We start from the raw sequence: 27,628 nt of genomic DNA on the forward strand, positions 1-27,628 counted from the left end.
CCTTACTGAGGGAATTTATCAGCTGTAGGATTTCCCTGGTACAATTTTTGGGGTCACTTATGTATACCATAATATTGTCGGCAAATAGTGAAAGTTTGACTTCTTCCTTTCCAGTTTGTATTCCCTTGATCTCCTTTTGTTGTCTAATGGCTCTAGCTAGAACTTTGAGTACTATATTGAATAGATATGGAGAGAGTGGACAGCCTTGTCTTGTTCCTGATTTTAGTGGAATCGCTTTGAGTTTCTCTCCATTTAATTTCTGTCAACTTGATGTAAATTGCCTTTATTATCTTTAGGTATGTTCCTTGTATTCCTTATCTCTCTAGAACCTTTATCATAAAGGGGTGTTGCATTTTTTCAAAGGCTTTTTCAGCATCTAATGCATCTAATGAGATGATCATGTGGTTTTTTTTTTTTTTCTTTCAGTTTGTTTATATGGTGTATGACATTGACAGATTTTTGTATGCTGAACCATCCTTGCATCTCTGGGATGAAGCCTACTTGATCATGGTGGATAATTTCTTTGATGTGTTCTTGGATTCGGTTTGCCAGTATTTTATTGAGTATTTTTGCATCAATGTTCATGAGGAAGATTGGTCTGTAATTCTCTTTCTTTGTTGCATCTTTGTGTGGTTTAGCTATAAGGGTAGCTGTAGCCTTGTAAAAAGAGTTTGGTAATGTTCCTTCTGTTTCTATCATGTGGAACAATTTGAAGAATATTGGTATTAGCTCTTTTTTAAAATTCTCATAGAATTCTGTGCTGAAACTATCTGGTCCTAGGCTTTTTCTGGTTGGGAGACTTTTAATGACTGTTTTTATTTCCTTATTGGTTATAGGCCTATTTAAATTGTTTATGTACTCTTGATTTAACTTTGGTATGTGGTACCTATCTAGAAAATTGTCCAATTCTTTTAGATTTTCCAATTTTGTGGAGTACAGGTTTTTGAAGTATAACCTGGTGATTCTCTGGATTTCCTCATTGTCTGTTGTTAGTTTCCCTTTTCATTTCCGATTTGCCCAATTTGGATGTTCTCTCACTGCCTTTTGGTTAGTTTGGATAAGGACTTGTCTATCTTGGTTATTTTCTCAAAGAATCAACTCTTTGTTTCATTGGTTCTTTGTTTTGTTCTCTTTGTTTCTATTTTATTGATTTCAGCTCTTAATTTGATTATTTCCTAGCATCTATTCACCCTGGGTAAGTTTGCTTCTTTTTGTTGTAGAGCTTTTAGGTGTGCTGTTAAGTTGAGATTACTCCATCTTATTTATGTGAACATTTTGTAGTATGAATTTTTCTCTTAGCGCTGCTTTCATAGTGTCCCATAAGTGGTACTTTCATTTTCATTGAATTCTAGGAAGTCTTTTCTTTCTTTCTTTCTTTCTTTCTTTCTTTCTTTCTTTCTTTCTTTCTTTCTTTCTTTCTTTCTTTCTTTCTTCTTCCCTCCCTCCCTCCCTCTTTCTTTCTTTCTTTCTTTCTTTCTTTCTTTCTTTCTTTCTTTCTTTCTTTCTTTCTTTCTTTCTTTCTTTCTTTCTTTCTTTCTTTCCCCATTGGTGATTTAAACCAATAGCATCAGTTGAGCATTATTCAGTTTCCATGTAATTATAGGCTTTTTTTAATTTTTGTTGTTGAAATCTAACTTTAAGCCATGGTGGTCGGTTAAAATACAGGAGGTTATTCCAATTTTTGTTATATCTGTTGGGATTTGCTTTGTGGTTAAGTATGTGGTCAGTTTTAGAGAAGGTTCCATGGGGTGCTGAGAAGAAGGTATATTCTTTTTTGTTAGGATGGAATGTTCTTTAGAGATCTAGTAAGTCCATTTGAGTCATAACATCAGTTTGATCCCTTATTTCTCTGTTATGTTTCTGTCTGGCAGACCTCACCATTGGTGAGAGTGGGGTGTTGAAGTCTCCCACTATTAATGTGTGGGCTTTGATGTGTGATCTAAGCTTTTTTTTTTTTTTTTCAATAGCAGGATTTATTCGGTGACCACATCCAGTCATCCACATGTACAAGAACAGGAAAATAAACTTTAATAATGTTTCTTTCTTTCTTTCTTTTTTTTTTTAAAGATTTATTTATTTATTATGTATACATGTATGTCTGCAGGCCAGAAGAGGGCACCAGATCTCATTACCAATGGTTGTGAGCCACCATGTGGGTGCTGGGAATTGAACTCAGGACCTCTGGAAGAGCAGTCAGTGCTCTTAACCTCTGAGCCATCTCTCCAGCCCCTAGTAATGTTTCTTTTACAAATGTGGCTGCCCTTGTATTTGGGGCACAAATGTTCAGAGTTGAGACTTCATCTTAGTGGGTTTTTCCTGTGATGGATATGTAATGTCCTTCCTCTGATCTCTTTTGATTGATTTTAGTTTGAAGTCTATTTTGTTGGATATTAGGATAGCTATACCAGTTTGCTTCTTAAGTGCATTTCATTGGGAAGTCTTTCCCCAGCCTTTTACTCTGAGGTGGTATCTATCTTTGAAGTTGAGGTGTGTTTCTTGTATGCAGCAGAAGGATGTATCCTGTTTTTGTATCCATTCTGTTAGCCTGTGTCTTTTTACAGGCAAATTGAGTCCATTGATATTAAGAGATATTAATGACCAGTGATTGTTAATTCTTGTTACCTTTTGGTGGTTGTGTGTGTTTCCCTTCTTTGGGATTTGCTGCTGTGGGGTTATCTATTGCCTGTGTTTTCGTGGGTGCATCTGACTTCCTTAGTTGGAGTTTTCCTTCTAGTGCTTTCTGTAGGGCTGGATTTGTGGATAGGTATTGTTTAAGTCTGGTTTTGCCTTGGAAAATCTTGTTTACTCCATCTATGGTGACTGAAAGTTTTGCTGAGTATAGTAGTCTGGGCTGGCATCCGTGGTTTCTTAGTTTCTGTATTACATTTGTCCAGGACCTTCTGGCTTTCAGTGTCTCCACTGAGAAGTCGGGTGTTACTCTGATGGGTCTGTCTTTATATGGTACTTGGCTTTTTAACTTTGCTGCTCTTAATATTCTTTCTTTATTCTGTATATTTAGTGGTTTAATTATTATTTGCCAAGGGGACTTTTTTGGGGGTCTCGTCTATTTGGTGTTCTTCGTAGGTATTTCCTTTCAGTTGGGAAAGTTTTCTTCCATGATTTTGTTGAATATATTTTCTGTGCCTTTGAATTGGTATTCTTCTCCTAATTCTATCCCTATTATTCTTAGGTTTGGCCTTTCATGTTGTACCAGATTTCCCGGATGTTTTGTGTTATGACTTTTTTGGCTTTTAGTGTTTTCTTTGATAAATCTGTATCTTCTATTGTATCCTCCCCGCCTGAGAGTCTCTCTTCCATCTTGTGTATTCTGTTGGTTATGCTTGCATCTATAGTTCCCGTTCATTTATTCAGATTTTCTATTTCCATCATTCCCTAGGTTTGTGTCTTCTTCATTGTTTCTATTTCAATATTCAGGTCTTGAACTGTTTCCTTCTCCTGTTTAATTGCTTTTTCTTGGTTTTCTTGGCTTTCTTTATGGGATTTATTAATTTCTTCCAATTTTTTTGTTTTGTGTTATCCTCAATTTCTTTAAGGGAATTTTTCATTTTCCTTTTGAAGGCCTCTGTCATCTTCATAAAGTTATTTTTAAGGTCACTTTTTTTCTGCTGCTTCTATGCTGTGATTATCAGGTCTTGCTCTTGTAGAACCTGTTAGGTTCTGGTGATGCCATATTGCTCTTTATGTTGTTGTATGTATTTTTGCACTGGCGTCTATGCATCTCTTCCTCCAATAGGTGCAAGAGCTGCTCTTGGCTTGATCTGTGCTTGCTATGTCTGTGTCTCAGGAAGCCACTCTGGGTCCAGTCTTAGCTCTTGGTCTAATTGGAGCTGCTGGATTCTTTGTCTCAGGGAGCTGCTCTTGGTCCAATCCAAGCTGGCTGATTTTGTGTCTCAGGGAGCTGCTCCTAGTCCTATCAGGGTTCTTGATCCAATGAGAGCTGGCGGATTCTGTGTCTCAGGAAGCCTCTCTTGGTCCAATGAGAGCTGGTGGGTTCTGTGTCTCAGGAAGCCACTGGGGTCGCAGGGGGATGGGTAGGTTTGGGGTAGGGTGTGGGTCTTGTACATTGCAGGGTCTGATAGGGGGTTTTGATGGGTGCATGTGCCCACAGGAGTCTTCCCTGTTGGCTGGCAACTAGGGCAGCAATGTGTGGGGGTTCCCAGGGACTGGTTGTGTCCCAGGCCCTAGGTCCTAAAGGGGAGACTCTCAAAGCTTATTTTCTTTATACTCTTTTTCTACTGGACTTGCTACCACCACCTGAGAAACAGGTATAGGTGACTACATTCTAGTTATTCTTGCTGTATTGTCACTTGCATCATCACCACAGGATACTCTGCTATATCTGCTAATGTGCTCAGGATGTAGCACTTTGTACCTTTTCATAGGCCTCTCTCTATTCTCCTTGGACCAGCCACTCCATTTTGTTCTTTGCACTACAAGTTACCTTCTTTTTTTTTTTTTTCTAATTCTCTTGAGAATTTCATGCAATATATTTTTTTTATCAAAGTTATACTCGTTCCTGTCTCTAACTCCAAGATCCACTCCTACCCCCTCCCAACTTTCTGTCTTGTTTTTATTTTATTTTTTTGACAGTCTACTGAATCCAGTTCATGTTGTCAGTATATTCACGAATACCCTTCCGTTGGAGTATGGTCCACCTGTAGGAAGCCACATCCTCCCTTAAAGAAAATTGACTCTCCCTCCCCCAGAAACCATCCACTGGGCATATCTCCTCAGTTGGGGTGGAGGCTCATGAGTAAAGCCTTACTTTAATGATTCTTATTCCTCATTTAGAAACTACCCTGACTTCCCTTTGCTTGTGTTTGCTACCATGTTCCTGCTTTGTCTCCATGAGGTAATCTACACTGTGATCAGAGAGCTTGAGTGTGGAGTTAGATAAACTTTACTTGAGTCAAAAGACTCTGCCCCACTTATATAACCTTAAGCCATCATGTTATTAGAAGTAAAGTATGAATAGTAACGGTGCTGTCCTCATTAGATTATCATGTATTTATTCATAGCTTGCTGTGACCTAGGCTTATTTCTGAGTACTTGGCATACTTTATTCCTATAAAACCTGTTAACAGTTCTATAAAATAGGCATTCCTTCTTTCTTGATTTTATGGAAATGGAAATAGGAATATAGAGCCTAAGCAATTTTCCTAAAGTCAGGAAGTAAATTTAAAAAATTGTGAGTGGAGCTAGAGAGATGGCTCAGTGCATAAGAGAACCTTGATGCTCTTCCAGAGGACCCTAGTTCATTTCCCAGTACTCACACTGTGGTGGGCAGCTTGCAGCTGCCTGTAACTCCAGCTTCAGGCATTCTGACACCTCTTTTGGCATCCTCTGGGACCTGCAAACATGTGGAATATACTCATACTAAATACTAATACTAATACTAATATAGAAAGTAGAGGAGCAAGAAGTGAAACCTTGATTAGTCTAGTTTTAGAGGTCAAGATTTTTATTTACTTATTTTTGGTAAATAATATAGTGATGTATTGGAATTGTACTCAGCCTGTGTCCAGTCACTTAAGTCACTGTTTATTCTTTCTTTACACACACACACACACACACACACACACACACACACACACACACCCCTCCATAATGTAAGATTTTAACTGTAGAGTGGAATGAAATGCCTATTTGGACAGTGTAGCTAGAGTTTTTCTGCCTGGCCCACAGTCAGGGCAAATCTCTTTCACCTGCCAGTTCCACAGCCTCTCAGACCCGACCAAGTAAACACAGAGACTTATGTTGCTTTCAAACTGTATGGCCGTGGCAGGCTTCTTGCTAACTGTTCCTATAGCTTAAATTAATCTATTTCCTTTAATCTATACTTTGCCACATGGCTCGTGGCTTACCGGCATCTTCACAAGCTGTTTGTCATCGTGGTGGCGGCTGGCAGTGTCTCTCTGACTCAGCCTTCCACTTCCCAGCTTTATTCTCCTCCTTGTCCCGCCTACACTTCCTGCCTAGCCAATGGCCAATCAGTGTTTTAATTATTGACTAATTAGCAACACATTTGCCATACAGAACATCCCACAGCAGGACAGAATTTGGTTTGTTTTTTCCAGAGGAAGCAGTCTGAGCCTATAATCCCAGCTGCACATCCGGCAGACACAGGAAGATCAAGTTCTAAGGCCTGCCTGAGCAATTGAGTGAGACTGTACAGAATGAAAATAAAAAAGAGATACAGCTCAGTGGTAGAGTTTTAACTTAGGCTCAGTGGCTATACCCTAATCTGCTATTTCAGCCAGCAATTACATCTCCGCAGTTACTGGCCTGTTTCTCTAAGCAGTGGCCTGGCCGCTCAGGCCACAGCCTAGTGAGTATTCTGTTCCATAGGCACCGGCTCTAAAAACTCTAACCTTTATCAATTTTGATGGTATCCATAGCTTTTCTTTTCCTGTGGAAATAAAACCTCGTTCCCAATGCAACACATATCTTGCTTTCTATTCTGAGGTCAACACATCTTTAAAGTACACAGACTAATTTAATTCAGTAGTTTTTTTCTGTTATCCAATGTCTCTCCGCAGCTACTGTTCCTTGCTTATTAGCATTTAAAAAATTTAGAGTCAATAAAGGAATGTGTATTCTATCTTTGGGAGTCTTTATTACCCCTTACTGTTTACTAAGCATATTTTTTAAAGTTCAATTAGATCTTTCTATAATTGCTTGTTTGTAGGATTTTATGGTATACTTGTAATATGCTTTATGTTATAATATGCACAAAACTGTTCCATTTTACTAAATACATTTGCTGAAACTTTGTCAGTTGTGCAGGTATCCCCATAATGGCCATGACTTGTAATAAATGTGTAAATATAGAGTCAGCCTTTTGAGAACTTAAAGCAGTTGCCCATTGAAATTCTGAATATGTATCTATGGTATGGTGTACATATTTTAATTTTCCAAACTCTGCAAAATGAAACACGTCCATTTGCCAAATTTCATTTCATTGAGTACCTTTTGGGTTACTCCTTGCAGGTAATGGAGTTTGGTTACACAAGGAATAAGTAGGACATTTCCTTATAATTTCTTTGTTTTTTTGCCAAGTGATAGAAAAATCTTTCTTCAAACCTTTGCTGTTAACATAGTGTTTCTTATGAAATTCTGAGGCTTCTAGCACATTTCCTATTGAAAGCTGATCAGTTTCATCATTACCTTGTGCTAGAGGGCCTGGTAGACTTTTATGGGATCTGAAATAGGTTACATACAAAGGATGATTTCTATTTCTGATTTCTTGTAATTGAATAAATAAGAAAGTTAATTCTGAATCATCTGGAATAAGTTCAGCAGTTTGAATATGTAGAACAACTCTTTGCATATTGAGAGTCAGTAACTCTTTTAAGAGGTTCTGGAAAATCTAATAATACCATGAGAACAGCATCTAATTCTGATTTGTGAACTGAATCATAAGGGCTTTGAGCCACTTTACTTAATTTTCCTGACTATAACCTGCCTTTCCTGATTTATTTGCAGCAGTATAGAATATAAGGGCTGTAGAAATTGGTGTTCCCTTTATTGTATGAGGGAGAATCCAATTAGTTTTTTATAAACTGTAGTGTCTTGCCTTTGGGATATTTGTTGCTAATTTCTCCCAAGAAATCACTGCAAGTTCTTTGCCAGTGTTCATTTTTCTGCCCATAATGAGGCAGTTTCAGCATTAGTACAAGTTACCACAATTTCTGCTAGGTCTAGTCCTGCTAATTGATGAAATCTCAGTTTTCCTTTCAGAATAAATTCAGAAACCTCTTCTACATAGGTATTTAATTTTTTTACTCTGTTTGTGGTTAAAAAAAAAAAAGTCCATTCTAAGATATTATCTTTTCTCTGCAAGAATTCCTGTGGGAGAATTAATAGAAGGTAAATTAAACAGAATACAGTCAAGCTCTGGATTTAATCTACATGTACATCCTGTAATTTCTTTTCTACCAGAGCTAATTCTCTCTCAGCCTTGGCTGATAGTTTTCTTGGACTATTTATATCCTTATCACTTTGAAAGGTTTGAAATAAATTACTTAATTCTTGAGTTGTTAATCCAGTTGTGGGCTGTAGCCAGTTAATATCTCCCAGCAATTTTTGAAAATCATTTAGAGTTCTAGAGAATTACACAAATAAAGCATTTAAATAATAAACAACTGCCAGGCAGTGGTGGTGCATGCCTTTAATCCCAGCACTTGGCAGGTAGAAGCAGGCCGATATCTGAGCTTGAGGCCAACCTGGTCTACAAATCGATTTCCAGGACAGCCGGGGCAATACAGAGAAACCCTTTCTCAGGGTGGGGGGCGGGGGAAGATTTGGTGAAATAGGTAGTTTTTCCTATGTCCTGCAGTATATAAGCTTAATGGGACCTTAAAGGTCAGTGCTTTTCCAAGCCTGTTCTCTATGGATGCTTAGACCCCAGCAGGTGGTCTCACTTCAGCACTGATACTCTACTCAGTATTTACTGTTGTGACTATATTTTAGTGGTTCAGTTTTAGACTAGAAGCTTTTATTTTAAAATAGTAATATTTTGAAATCCAATTTTATTCTGTGTGGCATAGCACCTGTGATTCTGTGTTAACTTAGAATTCTCTTTAGAATGTTGGATTATCAACTCAAAGATCCTAGTTTAGGAGAGCTTAGTCTTGTTTCTACCTCCCTGCTCTGTGCTGCCCTCACATGGAGACTGCAGAACGTTGAGTGTCTTCTCTCACTGTAACGGGAATTTTCCATACTTCTCCATCGCAGCTTTTATAGTCAGTTTGTAGAATTTGTTCCACTTGGTTTTACTGAGGGAGAGAAAGCCTATGATGCTTGAGGTTATCTGGTAGGAAGTTTTCTGGTCTTGTGGAGAGCACTCTGGTGTTTTCCTGCATGCCCACAGTAATTAATATCTAAATTAGGGCCATTGCAGGGTGCTAGCTCCTGGCTGCCTGTTTGGGATCTATGGTGCTTCATTAGTTTGATACCAATGAAGAGTCAGGAAAGGGCCATGGTCTTGTCATCTTTTCAGACACGGGAGGAATAAAGTCTCCAGGTTGTCACCAGGATTAGAACATAGTTTGGAAAATTATTCATTCTGTTTCTCATTGCATTTTACAGTTCTGGGGAAGCTTCCTTCATATGGACAGTGAGTAGGACCAGGCACAGCTTTCTAGGGGAGTCTCCACCTTTCCCTGGACTTAATCCACTGCTATCTATATGTAAGATCACAGGACCTATTTGAAGCAAGTCATGGTAGAGAGGATGAGGTGTTAAATCCCGCAGTGGTTCATCTTTGGTCTGGTTGTGGGTGGTCAGAAAGACACCTTACTGAGCAGCTTATTCAAATGCCCTATGTAACAGGGAAATTTGGCAGGAAGGAACTTTTTCTGAGCCTGTCATTAGCTAGTTCTGTAACTAGAAATCAGTTACCTGGGGGAACCTAGTTGTCTACACTGGGCTCTGCCTTCTCTTCTTTTGCGCTCCTGCCTCACTGTCAGCGTGACTTCACATGCTGAGATCTGCTGACACCTGCTTCTGAGCTGAGAGGCGTCCTCCCCACCAAGACGTTGGTGAGACTCTTTTCCTCTATGCATAATGATAGCCTCTACCTTAGGATGCCTCACTGGACTGAGGTTAGCTTTCCCAGCAATTTCTGCTGTCTCCTCCTGCTGATACCCATTGGGTTTGTAAGGTAGTGAGACAAGCACAATGTGAAGAATAACAGAGAGGTAGTCTACCTTTGGATGTGAAGCTTGATGGATTGTTCTTATTTTTCAGTCATTGTTGTTGTCCTGCATAAATGTTCATAAGATTGCTCATCAGTGTTATTTTGGGGGTACTTTATCATTGTAAACTTTTCTGATTAAGAACAGAAATGTCATTTGTGAAAATGATGTCATCAACTAAAGATTTTTATTCTGGTATCTAGAATTTAAAAACATGAAAACATTATGAAATCCAAGTTTTACTTCTGAAATGCCCCATAAAATTATCAATTAAATTCTTTTATATTGAACACTAAGAGATATGAGACCCAGAAAAGTGTTACAGTGATGTGGGAAGGAATAGCCTTTTGTCCCTGCCAGTACAACCTTTTGTCTCAGGTCAGTTCTGCTATTGGTTTTGGGCTTTCTGTGTTGGACCTTTTTTTTGTTTGTCTTCTAGATCATTTTAATTTCTTAACTATGTATCAGTCTAATGGATATGGTTCTACTTTTTATAATAGATATTAAAATAGAAGCCTGGGGCTGGAGAGATAGGTAAAGTACTTGCTATGCAAGCCTGAGGACCTGCCTTTGATCCCCAGCACCCATATAAAAAGCTGGGAACCACTGTCATTCCAGGAACTGGAGAAATGGAGATAGGTGGTTACTGGGGCTTGCTGGCCAGCCAGCCTAGCTTAATTGGTGAGCTTCAAGTCCCAGTGAGAGATGCTGTCTCAAAATGCACGAGTGTGGCTTCTGAGGAGGGAAATGTGAGGGTGACCTCTAACTCGTCCATAAATACACGCATGTGCATGCCAGTGCATGAGAGCACAGACACACACACACACACACACACACACACACACACACACACACACACCTCTCTTTGATTTCCCCCTTCCCCTAAAAATAAAGAAGCGGAAGTTTATGAAAGTTAAGCACCTTGTCTGGGATAACACTGTGAGTGAATATTTGAGTAAGAGTTTCAATGAAGTCCCAGTGTTGAGTTTTCTTTCCCATTGTCCTGTGTGGTGTCTGAATGTTTAGTGACTGCCTTTCCAATACATTTGGTGAAAACATCAAGGAAACAAATTACATTGGTTGCTTTTTAAACGTATTCCTTGGTAATTTTATAATGTCATTTTGATCATATTCACCTCCCATTCCCTTCTTACCCACTTCCTGTGCCCCTAGAATACTTCTTCCCAACACATCCTCCTCTTACTCTCTTGTCATGAAAAAAACAAAAACAAAAACAAAACAAAACAAAAAAACAAAACAAAAAACCACCCACTGAGTTTAATTAAGGTTGTTGGTACGTGCATGGGTGTGGGGTGATTTACTGGGTAATGGGCAACTTATCAGTGGCTGTGCCATGGAAGAAAAATGACTTTTCCTCCCTCAGTAGCCATTAACTGCCCTTGGAGGTGTGGCCTTACATGCCTATTTCTACCCAGGCTTGGATGTTGGGATGTGGGGCACAACTTAGTCTTGTGATGATAGCCTCCGAACCTGCTATGAGGTCAAGGGTGCAACACTATAAGTGTCCAGGAGACAGGGTTTTACAACACTCCTCCCCATACTCCATTGCCTCTTCCTCCGTGTTCCCTGAGCCTTGAAAGGTAGGTACTGGTCATACAGATGCCCTGGTTTAAGACAGACCATTCAGCAGTCACTTACTGTCAGCACTTAAACCAGTCAGGATCCTCTGTATTATCTGCTACCTACTGCAAACAGAAGCTCTCTGACCAAGTTTGAGAACAGCACTAATTTATGGAGTGAATTGCTGGCTGATTTAAAAGGCCTTCCAGATCCTTCTGACTCTAGCTGTCCCCATCTGGTGCTATGTATTATGAGGAGGGGCAAATGAGAGCTATTTGTCTGTGCAAACTGGATTGCTGGGAGTTTTGGCTAAGTCTTTCTCTGGTAGTTGTTGGTACTCCTGCACCCTACTTTGACTTTTTCGAGGAGCAGAACTACCCTTGTAGTTTCTGCTTTTCTCCCCCAGACAGCTTGATTTGGTTGTTGGTGGTACCCATTGGCCTGATTTGTATTTCTCAGTTAATTTGCTTAAATTATCTCAGTGCTGGGGTCTTGTATTCTCTGTCAGCCATTGCAGCAGTACTTTGTAAGGAAAGTCTTTGGGCAGGAGGGCAGGCAACACAGTAGAAACTAATGTTAATCTTCTGTTCCCATAGTGAGTCATGCCTGTGCCTACCTGCAAAGCCTACTACACAATGAAGTAGTCTTTAAACTGAAAGGCTAAGGTGGAAAGATAAGGGCAATATATGCATGAAAAGGTGATTGAAAGACAATTTAAGAAAGCAAGACACACTGGGTGGTGGTACCTCATGCCTTTAATCCTAGACTCAGGCAGATCTGTTGTGAGTTTAAGGCCAGCCTGGTCTACAGATCTTGTTCCACGATAGCCAGGGCTATACAGAGAAACCCTGTCGCAAAAATAAACAAAAGAAAGACATATAGATGTTTTTGCTTTAGGTTAATATTTGAAGCGAATTACAGTGGAAATCATCTTAATATTTTGTTGTTGTTGCTTTTTTTAAAAAATTTTTTCGAGATGGAGTTTCTCTGTGTAGTCCTCGTCCTGGCTATACTCCCGAGTGCTGAGATTAAAGGACTGTGCCACTATCACCTTGCTAATTTATTATTCAATCTTGTTCAAATATAAAACTCCACTTGGTTTACACAGTAGGGGATGATATATGAAGTATCAATGAATTAGACTTTGGATGAGTGTAATCTTACTCTTTATGAAAATATATAATGATGTCTTTCTTACTATTGGTCTTTTAGTGTTTTATCCAAGGTTTAATGGTATTTTTTCCATTCTTCATGTGTGTGGTATACATAGGTGTATATATTAATTTTTTGCATATGAGTGTTTATGCTAATGTGTGTGGGTTCACATGCGTGTGAAGGCCTGAAGTTGATGTCAGAAATCACGCTGTCATTCTTTTACCATATTCATTGAGTCCGGGTCTCTTAGATAAACCTAGAACTCTCCAATAGAGCTAATCTTGCTAGGAATTCTGGGGATTTCCATGTTCTGTCTTTATAGGAGGGCCTGCTTTGTTCATCTGACAAGAACATGGGTTTCTTGGGATCCAAATTGTGGTTCTCAGGTTTACAAGGCAAGTACTTGCTCAGCCATCTCTCCAGCTCAGTTTAAATTTATTTTAATTGAGGTTTTTGTTTTTTGTTTTTTTTTAAATCTTGGCTTTTGTTCTTTGTTTGTGGTACTAGGGATTGACCAGGGCTTTATACAGTAGGTAATTTAGTATACCACTGGCTGCATATCCAACCCAAGCCACAGTATTGAACAGTAAAGTATATATGTAAAGATTGTTGTTTCAAGACAGGGTTACTTTGTGTAGCCCTTTCTGTCCTGGAACTATCTCTGTAGACCAGGCTGGCCTTGAACTCACAGAGACAGAGCTCTTCCTGCCTCTGCCGCCTGAGTGCTGGGATTAAAGGTATGTGCCACCACCGCTCAGCTTTGTCAACTTTATTTGTCACCTTATTGTAGTGTTATATAAAAACTAAGTATATTTTTTTTTGTTTAAATTAAATCTTCCCTTTTCTGCAGCATTGAAAGTAAACATAAGGTAGGAGGTTTGCTCGAGTTCACAAGTTCAAGATTAGCCTCAGCAACATAGTAAGGCCCTGTCTCAAAAACAAACAAAAAAGCAAAACCCTGAAAAACAATCAAACTTAACAATAATGAAATACAGCTTCGTTCCCATTAAGAGTAGATAAAATAAAGATGATAGTTTTGGGTGAGCATGAAGGAAATTGGAGCCGTCATACATGGCTGTGGAACTGTACATTGGTTCAGCCACTGTGAGAAACAATGTGGCAGTTCATTAGAAGACTAATTATAATTGCCATATAGTCTAATATTTCCCCTCCCCTAAGTGTATAACCATGAAAAGCAAAAAGGTAATAACCACATGGAAACCTGCACATGGATGTGTATAGAGGTATTACTTTCAGTAGCCAAGGAGTAGAAACAATTGAGATTCCCATTGAGTGAATGGATAAAGAATATGCCAAGTGGAGGCTGGAGAGATGGATCAGTGGTTAAGAGCACTTGCTGTTCTTGCAGAGGACCTGGGTTTGTTTCCCAGCACTGACATGGTGGCTTATGATCATTCTTAATTCCAGTTCCAGGAGTTCTCATACTTTCTGATGGTGCCAGACATACCTGTAGTGCCATATTTATACATGCAATCAAAACACTTACATATGTAAAAATGAAAAAGTGCCATGTGTCTATATAGGGGAATACTGTTCAGCAACAAAAAGAAGTAAATAACTGATGCATGCTACCCAACATGAGCCTCAATCATTATGCTACTTACAAAAAGAGCACTTTGGGGCTAGGGTGGTGGCTCAGTTGGTAAGGGGCTTGTATAGGTTTAAGGGCCTGAGTTCAGGTTCCTAGTACCCTTATATATAAAGGGCCTGGTGTACTGATGTGTGTCTGTAGTCTCAGCACTGGTGAGTCAAAGCCTGGAAGATCCTGAGGCTTGTTGGCCACACTAGCCATTCTAAACAAATTGGTGAGTGTCAGGCTTAGTAAGAGAACCCAGTATTTTTTTATTTAAAACAACAACAGCAGAAAGGTAGCGAGAAAGAGCTATTGAGGAATGTACCTGCTTCTGACCTCTGGCCTCCACACATGTGTATGTAAGTGAATGCACATCACATGTGTTTGCCCAAACACACAGAGACCACTTGATATGAGTCAGGCACAGAGTTTAGTGATTAGGACTTATAGGAATTGGAGGGAGATAGGAAGTCACTGCTGAGTATGGAATTTCTTTATGGAGTGATGAAAATGTTCTAAATTAGATAGTGATGTTGCAATCTAAAGAACAGAATTGTACACTTAAAGCTGTAAATCATGTATATAGGTTTGAAAATTTTAAAAGGTGTATTCATTTTTATTTTATACGTATGATTGTTTTTCCTGTGTGTGTGTGTGATATGTGTACTGCGTGTGCCTTGTGCCTGCAGAGGTGAGGTGACACTGGATCTACTGGAACTGGAGTTACAGATAGTTGTGAGTCACATATGAATGCCAGAAACTGAACCCAGGGCCTCTGAAAGAGCTCTTTACAACTGAGCCATCTCTCAAGGCTTGGATTTATTTTTGTATAAAGTTGTTATTAAGGACATATAGAGAGATTCATTTGTGTCTGTGAGCATAAATGAGTTCTACAGTGATGCACATTGTTTGCCTGTGAAGAAATTCTTCTTTTTCAAGTAAATATCCTCTGTGCCTATAAAATTGTACTCCATTTTATATATGGAAATAATATGTGGGAAAACTACATATTTTGTGACTAAACAAGTTATACAATAAAAGTACTAATAAGTCTTTTCTTTTCTTATTTCTTATTTTACTCTGACTAGGTCCTTCAAGGGTTAGATTATCTACACAGTAAATGCAAGATAATTCATACCGACATAAAGCCGGAAAACATCTTGATGTGTGTAGATGATGCATATGTGCGAAGAATGGCAGCCGAGGCTACTGAGTGGCAGAAAGCAGGTGCTCCTCCTCCTTCTGGGTCTGCAGGTGAGGGAGCTGTGCCCTCACTGCTTCAGTCTGCTTGGGGGCTATGAGCTTTCAAAGTTATGCATTGAAGACAGTTGAGTTTGATGCATATATATTAGGAACTTTTTCTAAGAGTTTGGACTTGCTGAAAATAACTTTTTTGAGAAGATGTTCTAGTTAATTTTATTTTAGTTGTTTGTACTACCTTACCTTTGCCCTTTACTAAAAGACCACCTGAATTATTAGCTGTTGTTTCATTTACATAGGAGCATGTCATTGTGTTGTTGAAATCGCTAAGGAGAATATATAACAGATTTCTTGTAGCCTACCTGCAGTCATCTGAATTTTTTCTGATTTAGATTTCATAAAACTCTTTTCTTCTCTTAAGTTAGTGTAGCTGCATCCTTCTCAGTTTAACTGATATATTGGGTATTAGCTGTGAAAGATTGAGGGCTGGGGAGTGGGATAGGGGACCAGGTCACTTGAGCATTACCATAGTTTTTCTTCTGAGTTTCATAGAATTCATTGGTGGTAGTGAAGTGCTGGCTATGCTTCCAATGTAACCACATTGCCTGTGCCCTGGTACATTGCCCAGCAAATGTACAGACTAAAGGGATAAAAGTCTTGTGACTGACAGGGGCTTCTAAGAGGTGTGCTTTTGCCTCATCTCATATGCCATCATGATGGTATTAGCTCATGCAACCAATTTACGAAGTTTTTAATGCTTGTAAGGCTGACTTCTAGCATCATTGATGAGGTGGGCTGTACTGTGTGATTTAGTTTAGTTGTATGATGCTTTCAAGTAGTTTTCAAACATAAACATGTTTGGCTCTATAACAGACTTTTTCTTCTTTCCTCCATTCTCAATTTGTCAGTCAGTGCTTTGAGAGAGACTGTTTGCATGACAAGCGTCTTATATATGAACAGCTTTTCTTGTACCCTGTAAGAGTCAGTGGTGTGTTTGCATTGCGTAAACTTTTTCTTGGTTCCTATCTTTAGAAACCTCAGAGCTTTAAGTTTTTTGAAATTGGGTAGTTGTTAAAAGACAGTATTATTTCATTTTTCAAATCAAAATGTCCAAAGGTACCTGTTTTCCTCTGAATGTCCATTTTGTTTTGTTTTGTTTTAGTGAGTACGGCTCCACAGCAAAAACCTGTAAGTATTTTACATGTATATTCAGCATGTCAAAAGAGACTATTCTCTATTGAGCTTCTCAAATTATTTAGCAAATGTTCTAGTCTTTATTAATTTAAAAGCAGACATGTTAATAAATGCTCTGTATTCCACCCTCCACCTCTGTCCCCCAAAACAGCTTGTCTTCCTGCCATGGATGGGAATAGTCAAAGCTACTGTGAGACCAGTCTCCTTCTGTGCTCTCTGTTCTACAGTAGGCCAAGTTCAGTGAATTGCAAGGTTTTACATCAAGTTAAAAGATTCTTTTAATCTTTTTAAAATTACATCTGCTTAGCCTTTAAGTATCTTATTTGCCAAAACCCTTTTAACTTTTTATAGCCAGCTGTTTTAAGTATGAGTGAGTGTCATCTGTTCTGTGGACCTATTATCTTGGAAAAGAAGTTCAAATCTGATGAATTGTTGCCAGAAAATCCAAATCCCTTTTATAGTTCTATCCTGATAATGGATTTGGGCTTATGGGCCTATGAATCTTTAAAGGTACTCATTGCCAATACTTTCCAAGACATACGGCTGTAGCTGGAGGTCAAGAAAACTGTGGCTTTTCCTTTTTTGTCCTTTTATGTTATATGCTTCTTTCTGAAAGTTCATGTTAAATTGGCTGTTGATTGCAGCTCAGTATAAGAGCCAAACACAGACATTGCTGTTGGCCACCTGTCTTGGTAGGTGTTTGTTTTTGTTGTTAAGGAGGGAGAATGATTCTGGATATAGGCAGCAGCAAAGAAAGCTTGCAAGAGATTCTTGCTCAGAGCCAGCCAGGTATTTCAAGGTGCTCAGTTCTCCTGGACTTTATAATGCAAGGTATGCCCCTTCAAGGGGAAGACCAACAGTATAAGCACAATCCTATCCTAAGGTAGATCATGAAAAAGCAGAGTTAGAATTCACCATGTTGCCAGCACTTATACTCCTGAAGAGTGTTTAAGAAGAAGCACCTGACCTATGGTACTTTCTTGCCATGTTGTAGATAGGAAAAATATCTAAAAACAAGAAGAAAAAGCTGAAAAAGAAACAGAAAAGGCAGGCTGAGTTGCTGGAGAAACGCCTACAGGAGATTGAGGAATTGGAGCGAGAAGCTGAAAGGAAAATCATAGAGGAAAGCATCACCTCTGCCATACCTTCCAATGAGCAAGATGATGGATATCACCCAGAGGTGAAACTAAAGGCAGCAGAATTAGAGGAGGCAGCTGAAGAAGAGGCAGCAAAGGATAATGGTTAGTATAACTGGGAGCAAGAAAGAGAGCTGATGGGTGTGTGTCCTGGAGCTGCATGAAGGGACCAGCCAATGTTCCACACAGGTTGGCTTTGTGCTGCTGCCTCGAATATTAAGGATGACTTTTCCTAACTCCTTATTAGAGATTATGGGAAGCAGCCTGTACTCCATTTGTAAAATGTCTGCTGGGCATATGTTAACATTTCAAAGTAGGTTTTCAAAAAGGGAAGAAGGAAGTCTGAGAAATATCATATCTTTTTCCTGTTAATGATGACCCTTCTTTTATAATATTGTGATTAACCTTTTGCCTAGCTTTAGTGCGCCATAAATCTCACTCTAAAACTGCAGAGGAAAGGGTGAATGGCTGGAAAAATGGATCAGGAGTCTTGCAGAGTAACCACCTGTGTCATGTTGCTCACACCTACTGTAACTCCATCTCTAGGGAGATCAGATGCCTTTGGCATCTGAGGCCATGAGCATGTACACACACACACACACACACACACACACACACACACACACACACACAATTTAAAATGAAAATCTTAAAGATCAGCTACAATTATCATCTTTGAAAAAAGCGGTGGGGAAGGGTTGAAACGAAAGTCCAGTTTTACTCAGAATTTTACCTCAAGCTAACTTGTTCCTAAAAATAGAAGGCTAATTATTAAATAAGCAGAAAACAAGACTGCCTTGAAAGCCAATAGACATGTTCTGTGGTACATTAAAAGTATCTTAGCTGGGTGTGGTGGCACATACCTTTAATCCCATTACTTAGGAGGCAGGCAGGTGGATCTCTGAGTTGACTCTTATCCTGATTTGCAAAGGGAGTTTCAAGACATCCAGAGTTACATAGAGAAACCCTGTCTGGAAAAACCAAAATCAAAATGAAAAAAATACAAAGAAAAGTGTCTCTTTTTGAAGAAGCTAACTAGTACTACTGTTCAAGGAGAGTTATGACTCTTAATCTTAACCCCATATTTTTTAAGGTGAAGCTGAAAACCAGGAAGAAAAAGAAGATGCAGAGAAGGAAAATGCTGAGAAAGATGAAGATGATGTTGAAGAGGAACTTGCAAACATAGATCCTACATGGATGGAGTCCCCTAAAGCCAATGGCCATATTGAAAATGGTCCATTTTTATTGGAACAGCAGCTGGAGGATGAAGAGGATGATGAGGATGACTGTGCAAATCCTGAGGAATATAACCTAGACGAGCCAAATGCAGAGAGTGATTACACGTATGGCAGCTCCTATGAACAGTTCAATGGTGAATTGCCAAATGGACAACATAAGAGTCCAGAGTTTTCCACATCATTGTTTTCTGGGCCCTTAGAACCTGTGGCCTGTGGCTCTGAGCTTTCAGAGGGATCACCACTTACTGAGCAAGAGGAAAGCAGTCCATCCCATGACAGAAGCAGGACAGTTTCAGCCTCTAGTACTGGAGATTTGCCAAAAAGTAAGTGTCTTTGTGCATCTCTGTCTGCTTTTACTGGGCAGGGTCATACTTTGGTAAACACTGTGAAAGGAGTTGGCTAAAGGGGACGAGACATTTAAATGTGTACTAACCCTTTAATTTCAATGCTTAATATTCAAGAACCAATGAAATGCTTTAGAAATGTGTCATATGCTCCCTGAGTTTCTCTTACTCTCTGAAATCCTATCCCTGGACATTTTTCATTTATTGTATATATTCCGTGATATCAAATACTTAAATCACCTTCACCACTAACAACTTCATAGCTTTCTACATACAACCCTTTTCTAGCTGGTAGTTAGTAGTGTTTTTGGGTTTTGTTTCTATTCAAGGGAACACCTGCTGGTTTTCAGCTATACCAAGAAACAAGTTGTGTTTTATTTGATAGTTGTCCTTGTTTATAAAATTCTGCTTTTGATAAAGCATAATGGCAGATTATAGATTGGATCTTAGGTTCTTGTCTACTTGATGCCCTATCTTCAGACCTATATTTTGGGAGCAAATTCCATGTAGCTAATTGCAGAATAATTTAAGGAAGGAAAGATTGGGTATCACAGTTAATGTCCATATTCTGGCCCTTAGTGGAAAAGTTCAGAATCCTCCTCTGCCCTCTACTGCCAAGAGTATTTTTAACATGTAGCAAGTAATTGAGCCAGCCCAATAGGCAAAAGATTCTGCAGCCTCTTTAGTTGCACCAGGCTAGCACCTTTGTTACTCACTGGCTGTAATTAATTGTCCTAGCTTTATGTTTTGCTCACTTGGCAGTGCATGGTTTACTCCTCACTCCTGGTCTGGCTAGGGAGTGGTAGAGTTCACATAGACTAAATACAGGTTCATTTCTTGGCAATGGCACCAGTGATTTGTATCTTTTCTGCTTTTATTGTTTCTATTGCAGCTCAATTTTCACACATTTACACATTCATATACAAAGTAATTTATGCAATAGCTTCTCATTATTTTTTACATGATAGTTTAGAACAGTGGCTTCAAATATAGGAAATTGAACCCCCAGCTTAAAACCTGATAGTCATGGTACTTCAGTTTCTTAAACTCCTTGTACTTCCATTTCTTCTTCTATTAAAGGGAAGCAATGGCCACATCTAATGTTGTTACTATTGAAGCAAATGCTGTGTGTTAAATTATGTGTGAAAAAAATTCAGTCCATGTACACTAGTTGCTTAAAGTCTCCTAATAGGCATACTTTTTACTGCTATGTCACATTGGTAGTCTCTGAGGCCCAGGCATGGTGAACAGCTCAGCATAGTCCTGCTAGTAACTCATGGGTCTTGGTTCCTTGTTTGATTCCACCTACCACATTATCATTCATGCTGGGAAGCCAGGGTAAGTAGGTATAGGTTAAGGCCTGAAATGGGAAAAAAAAATTCTTATGAAAAACTGAGAATTTATAATTGTAATGAGTAAGGAAGGGTTCTAATTTAGGCAAAACCTAAAATTCCATTGTAGAAAGATAATTTAACTGAAAACTCATAGCTTTTATGTAAAGAACACTTGGACACTAAGAGAGCTAGTTTTATCTCTTGATTGGCAGGATGCCGTGCAGCTTTCTTGTCTGCTTTGTCTTTGAAGGAGTGAGAGGAATAACTTATGCTTGGGCCCTACTGTCCCTCTACAGCAGCCCCAGTCTTCCTCTGTTTGCAGTTTCTGCTTGCTTTGCTGTTTCTTGGGGAAGTTTACCAGGTCTTATGCATCTTAAGTGTTGCCACTATCCTGATCTCTGTTCTGACCTTGTTCTTCTTATGCTGTAGTCTTTTTCTGACTTACTTATGCCTTCCTATGATTTCCATTGACTTCTATGGCATTAATGGCTCAATCCCTGTTCATTCACTCAATAACTACTGAGTCAAGGCAGCATGTGGGGCTTAGGGAGAAAGTGGTGGATCTGCCTAGTGCTTCCATTCCCTAGTGAGAATGATGGTGTGAGGTAAGAGTGTGCAGGGCTGCTATGGATCTTAGCTAGAATATGCCTGTATTGTTTTGATTATCATCTGCACTCCCATTCTTTTCTGTCATATGCCCTATGTGGTAGTTTTTGTCAACTTGACACAAGTCATCTGGGAAGAAGGAACCTCAGTTGAAGAGTTGCTTCCATCATATTGACCTGTGGTCATGTCTGTGGGGCATTTTCTTAATTAATGATTGATGTGAGATGGCCAATTTTACTGTGGGTGGGTGGTACCACCCCTGGGCAAGTAGTTCTGGGCTGTATTAGAAAGTTGAGCAAACTGTGGGGACCAAGTCAATAAGCAGCATTCCTTTGTGGTTTTTACTTCAGTTTCTGCCTCTGGGTTTCTGCTTGAGTTCCTAACCTGACTTTCCTCAATCATGGTCTATACTGTGGAAGTTGGTCTGATCAGTGTTTTATTATAGCAACAGAAAGCAAACTAGGACACCCTTGCCAGCCCCTTCTCAAAATAGGACCCTCCTTCTTTGGCCCTAAGGTACAGACCATTGCTGGACTGTATTGTTTCTGTCTATGCATTGTCTCTACCTACCATTCTGATTTCCTTCCAAATCACTCTTCCAGGTTGGTGCTGAAGTTTTACATCATGCTAATCAGATAAATTCCCTTATTCCTAATTCTTCACAGCTCTTCATGGGGTCCAGCAGTCATCTCCACAGTGATGCATGTGCCCATGAGCAACAGAACAATCAACTGAAATACAGAAATGAACTATTAGGTCACCTCTGTGTACTAAAATAGATGTTTTGGAAGTCTAGCTCAATAAGTAGCTGTATATGCCATGGTATATGTATATTATATAGAAACTGCATGCTATAGATACTAGGATACTTGTAAATATTTAAGCATTTATCATCTGAAGAATTAACTAAAGTTTTTTTTTTTACTTAGTTCATACTCAGTTCTCGTCTTTAGTTTGAAAATAGTATGATAAAACAGTGCACCCCACCCCCACCCCATCCCCAGAAGTAAGCATTGGTGTGAGTTTGTGCTGGTTTTTGCCATTAGAGCAAAATGTACACATTGGAGAATAGTAAAAGACAGGCCATGGCCAAATCATGATGTTCGAAGAACTTAGATGCCAGGTAAAAGAATATAGACTTCCAGTACTTTGATAGCCTTTGATGGTTGAGATGAGGAGATTGTCTTAGGATATTAGCTGCTGGAATAGCTAAAACAGCTAATGGACATAACTTGTCTTATGACATCTGAAGGGCAAAGGCCCAGAGCAGATAATGGTCTTGTTAGTTTGACTGCTGGGTCTCTTTGGAGTCTTCACTACATAATCTTCTCAGTCAGTCCTTGTTCAGGCTGCCATGTTATGGACATTGCATTTTAGCTCTTGATCCTTAGGCTATTCTCTATCTAGAAGTACACATGCATCTTTTAAAACATGTCCCATCATCTTCTCCCTGTTCCCCAAGTGATCTAACTAGCTTCTGTTTCTCACAAAACTTGATCCTCTGAGTCATTTCTCCATAAATCCTGAGCACTCCACAGTCTGCTTCTTAACAGCATGCTGATGTCTCTGCACCACCAAGCTGGTGGTCTGTTCAGAAATTTTCAGATTTTGTGCTGGACTGTGGTTAAGGGTCTTTGCAGTACATATCTCCTCTGCCTCGAACTTCTCCTTATCATGTTTTCCTTGAATGTCAACTTCCCAGAAAAGTTTTCTCAGGGGCTGTCAAGATGGCACAATAGGTAAAGGCACTTGTCTCCAAACCTGATGACCTGAATTCAGTCCCCAGAACACACAGGTATTTGTGTGACCTCCATACAAGTACTGTACCTCTCCCTCCACAGTACGTGAATAAATGTAAAAAGAGAAAAAAAGGTTTTTTGCATCACTTTTGCAGCCACCTCTCTTCTTAGTTTTGTTTTTCTTTGTGGCATATCTAGTTTTCTGACATGTTAATATGAATTGCTTGTGAGCTTACATTATTGCCTATATTCCCACACACACACCTTTTTTTTTTTTAATTTTTTTTTTTATTTTGAGACTTTGAGACATGGTTTCTCTGTGTAGCTCTGACTCTCCTGGAACTCACTCTGTAGAACAGGCTGGCCTTGAACTCAGAGATCTGCCTGCCTCTGCCTCCTGAGTGCTGGGATTAAAGGTGTGTGCCACCATTACCTGGCTATTACTGGCTGTATTTTCAACCAGAGTATGACATGAGTTTCCTAATTCTAGTGTGCCTTTTTAACTGTGTTCTGGCACCATAATGGCATCTAGAAAGGCCTTGGTAAATGCTTGTCAAAGGAATGGGTCAGGTATTGGCATTAATTGTCCTAGTTCTGACCCTTATCTAGAGAGAGAGGCTGTTTGAGCCTTTGTTTTAGGATGTTTTAAACGTCTTATGTGCAACACAAAGTACTGGCAGCTGTCTCATCACCTACCGTCTTGCTAGACAAAAGAGATCAGATTTTGAGAAAGTGACTTAAAATCCCAGTGCTTCCTAAAATAAAACCTGCCATTTTTATTCATGCTCTAGTGGAGACAGAGAAAAGTTACCAGCTTTTCATTTTGGAAGGGAAAGAGTGCCAGTAAGTTTTTTTGTGTTAGCACCATCAGTGAGAAGCAGTGTGAGTCCAGGCACACCTAAGAATGAGTTTGCAACAGATGTGAGTACATATGTGTTCATGTGGGCCTTTGGAGTGCTACAGTCAGGTTCCTTTCCTCGCTGGCACACTTGAGAAAGAAAATCAGGGACACACATAGAATATATTTTATCTCCTGTTGTGTTCTTATACAATTAAATTAATGAAATGAATTACGTATGATTGTTTAAGACACACTGTCAGCTATTTATAAACCTAAAACTAGAGGATAGTAGCATGTTACCAGATTTAGTTTAGTGAAATCACAGAGGAATGTTAACTGCAAAGAAACTGAATTTAAACTGTGGTAATGTTGTGTTGAAAATAGATTTCTTCCAATGCACTTGAATCATACAGCTTTTGGAGATGTCTTTAAAAACAACCACTGGGAGACATAAGTGGATTCCAAATTACCTGCTTCCCTGGTACCCTGACATCTGTCAACCAAGCTACCTAATCTCAAGTCTAGCACAGAATGTTTGTATAGTTTCTTCAAGTGCCTGCTCACTCACTGACCCTAAAGTAAAATCAAGGCGTGGCCATTTAGCTAGATGCTGTTCTGACTTGAATATGTGTGCCTGTTGTGTATCTTTGGGTTGTTCCTCTTCATTCTTTCCTGAAAACAGTCTCAGAGAGTTTGTCATTTGCTAGGCTTGCAGTTCGTAGGTGTTGAAACTAAGATTTGGATCCAGTTGAACCATACTGTTCTTGACAGTGACAGTGGGGGAGTGATAGTATGAGGTGTGTCTTATCTAGTCACTCACCTGTTGATCAGCGTACTGTGGTTATCCTGGAACATTGCTCTCATTCCTTTGCACATTTTGCCTCCTCATTTAGGTTCTTCTGCTTCTTTCATTATCATTATTTTCCTGTTCCTGTGTTACTTTTCTTTCTCTTAGCTCCAACCTAGTCTTTGATAAGACCCTATATGAATGACCATCCTTATACAGGGGTATGGGCATAAGGCAAGTGTCAAGAGAACCTCTCTGGCCCAAATTGATTCATAAATGGAGGGAAAGCCATGAGAGTTCAAACACTGACCAGAGTTGAGATTCTGTAGCCTTCCTCTGGATTATCTGGATGCTTTAGGTCCTGGTGGCCCTGCTACAGTCTGCCCTTACTTCCTCTATGGGGTTTACCAACAAATTGAACCCCCTCAAGTACTGTGGTTCCTCAGTTTAGTACACACTTAGAGAAGCTTGGTGTGCATAAGCATCAACTTGGCGTGAACAAAAGGACTCCTCAATTAGGGTGTTATTGTTCTGCATTGAGCTGAGTTTTCTGTTTAGTCTATAAATTCCATTTCAACATGATCAAAAATCTGAGCGTGTAAGGGCTCAGATTAAGTATGAAGAGGAACGTACTAACCTGCTCATAACTACTTACAGCATAGTTAAGGCTTAGCTGAGAACTTTTCTGAAGCCAGTAACCCTAGACCTGGGCCTGCTATAGTAGTCTCCCTCAGGCTCATCCTAAAGTTGAGTTAGCTGAGCTAATGAGTTGCCTTAAAACCTGCTTTTATGGCCCACTTCAACTTGTGAGAGCACTGGTTTTGCGTCTTCCTGTTCAAAACTAAGCCATAAAGGTATTCATGCTCGCATGACATCGGTGAACTGCATATTGCTCAGAAGCAATTGGTTACCTGTGTTTATCTTTATGTGGCTTTAGTATTTCACCAGTAGTTCAACCTGCAGGATTCTAGGCTTATCCTATCACTCTCCTAAAAAAAAAAAAAAAAAAAAAAAAAAAAAAAAAAAAAAAAGGCTGTACCTGGCTCACACACTGCAAATCTCTTGTCTTCTTTTTTAACTATCTTGCTGTTTGCTTATGACAGCAAAAACCCGTGCAGCTGACCTGTTGGTGAACCCTCTGGATCCTCGAAATGCAGATAAAATTAGAGTAAAAATTGCTGACCTGGGAAATGCTTGTTGGGTGGTAAGTAGAGTCTTCTTTTTACATTTTAATCATGATTTTGTGTGAGAAGATGCTTTTTTAAAAACAATATTTATCACATCTATTTTTTTCCAGCATAAACATTTCACAGAGGATATCCAGACACGTCAATATAGGTCCATAGAGGTTCTGATAGGAGCTGGCTACAGCACCCCTGCAGACATTTGGAGCACAGCGTGCATGGTATGAACCACCTTTGCCACTTGTCTTCCCTAGAAATGACTTCTCTTGAATCCTCTTGATGGGGTGGAGTCTTGTGGAGATCACCATTATAAAATGGGTGAGGAGAAGGAGGTTGTGCCTGGGTGTTGTAAGCACTGGAAGAATTCTTCTCAGATATGCTTGAGGCATAGTCTTGTCACAGATGGTCTCTTCTTCAGGCTCTGTGCAGCCTGTTGCCCCAAGAATCAGACTTATTCGAGGAATTGCTTTTAGTCTCTGGAAGTTTTAGGGTGTTTTAGGCTCCCTGTCACATCATGGGGTAAAGTCAGATGCCTTCTCACAGGAGAGATGTGACTGTACTTAAAAGTTTGTACCATAGGCAGCTAGCCTCTCCCAGAGGTGCAGGCTCTCTCTTCTCCCTCCTATCGGATATTTCTTCATCTGCCGGTCATTTTCTTTCTTTCTCAAATGCAGAGAGTTCCGCCTTGTTTTCTGGCATGTGCTGGCTCTCCTGAGACAACAATGGTGGCACAAACTTCCTTGCTTGAGTTTGTTTCCCCTAGGAGCAGCAGGAGCATTCCTTTGACTTGGACATTCTGCGTTTGTCTTTCTAAGCTAAACTCAAACTCACCACACATCATGTGCACAGGTACACATTTGTGTATAGGCACATGTACACATATATGCACATACAAGTAGAGAGCAGAGCTCATCCCCGGGTGTTATTCTTCAGCCATCCTCCTTGTTTTCTTGAGGCAGGATATTTCATTATTTTAGAGCTCTTGATTAGATTAGGCTGGCTGGAGAATGAGCCCCAGGGCTTGTTTGTCTCTGCCTCTCTAGACCTGGTTTTATAAGCATGTACCACCACGCCTAGCCTTTCTATATGAGTTCTGAGAATTAAACTCCCAGGCTTCCATGGCAGACACTTTACCAACTGAGCCATCTCTTCAGCTCAACATCTGTTTATTTGTTTCATTTTTGAAATGTAGCCCAGACTAGTCTCAAAACTCAGCTTCCTGAGTGCTGAGATTACAGGCGTAGCTACTGCACCAGGCTTCTGTGCATCTTGTTGCTATTTGCTCTAAACTATGACTTGATAAGCCTGAGTAGTCCCTCACCCAAGAGCTAATGCGGTTTGCCTTTCACTAAGTATCCAGCCAGTCAGCACATTTTTCTCAGTTGGCTTTTTGTTGTTCTTTGGTGGGAAAGATGACATGTATTCTATTTAGTATTACTTAATTTTATTGTAGTTCTAAGGGTGGAGCCCAGAGGTGCATACCCACTAGGCAAGTATTTTTTCCAATTGAAGCACATCCTCAGATCTTGTATTAGCTTTTTAAAGAAATTCTCTTTGGATATTTAAATGAAAGGGTTCCTGTACAAGGCTTAGTGCTCATTTTCTGAAAGGGGGTGGGGGAAATGAGCAAGCAGAATAAATATGTTTACCTGTGTTCAGAACTTAATTTAATCTTTGTTTTGAATTTATGTCCAGTAGTGCTAATATAAAAGCATTTTAACCATTTAAAACCTTTTGGCCAGGTGTGGTGACGCACACTTTTAGTTCCAGCAGGTACGAGGCAGAGGCAGGCAGATCTCTGTGAGTTCAAGTCCAGCCTTGTTTACACAGTGAGTTCCAGGACAGTTAGGGCTACACAGAGAAATCCTGTCTTGAAAAACCACACACACACAAAAATGTATGATATGTCTGTGTACCATTGTGCATGCCTGGTGCCTGTGGAGGTCAAAAGAGGGTGTCTGATACCCTGGGACTAG

The 27,628-nt window shown here is 39.6% G+C and overlaps 1 protein-coding gene across 12 annotated transcripts in view; it reads left to right on the forward strand.

Moving 5' to 3' along the window:
• Srpk2 (SRSF protein kinase 2) overlaps window positions 1-27,628 on the forward strand; it is a 218,734-nt gene that overhangs the window by 176,192 nt on the left and 14,914 nt on the right. For 8 of the 12 annotated variants that reach the window (XM_059257199.1, XM_059257196.1, XM_059257202.1 and 5 more), the window contains 6 exons: window positions 15,138-15,303; window positions 16,412-16,437; window positions 17,438-17,684; window positions 18,673-19,140; window positions 25,572-25,672; window positions 25,766-25,873. In XM_059257199.1, coding sequence (XP_059113182.1) covers window positions 15,138-15,303; window positions 16,412-16,437; window positions 17,438-17,684; window positions 18,673-19,140; window positions 25,572-25,672; window positions 25,766-25,873 — 1,116 coding nt within the window. Of the gene's footprint in view, window positions 1-15,137; window positions 15,304-16,411; window positions 16,438-17,437; window positions 17,685-18,672; window positions 19,141-25,564; window positions 25,673-25,765; window positions 25,874-27,628 lie in introns of those variants that run through there. The other 4 variants (XM_059257198.1, XM_059257201.1, XM_059257203.1 and 1 more) reach the window with 2 other exon arrangements.

The sequence above is a fragment of the Peromyscus eremicus genome, chromosome 3, assembly GCF_949786415.1.
Source record: "Peromyscus eremicus chromosome 3, PerEre_H2_v1, whole genome shotgun sequence".
NCBI lineage: Eukaryota > Metazoa > Chordata > Mammalia > Rodentia > Cricetidae > Peromyscus > Peromyscus eremicus.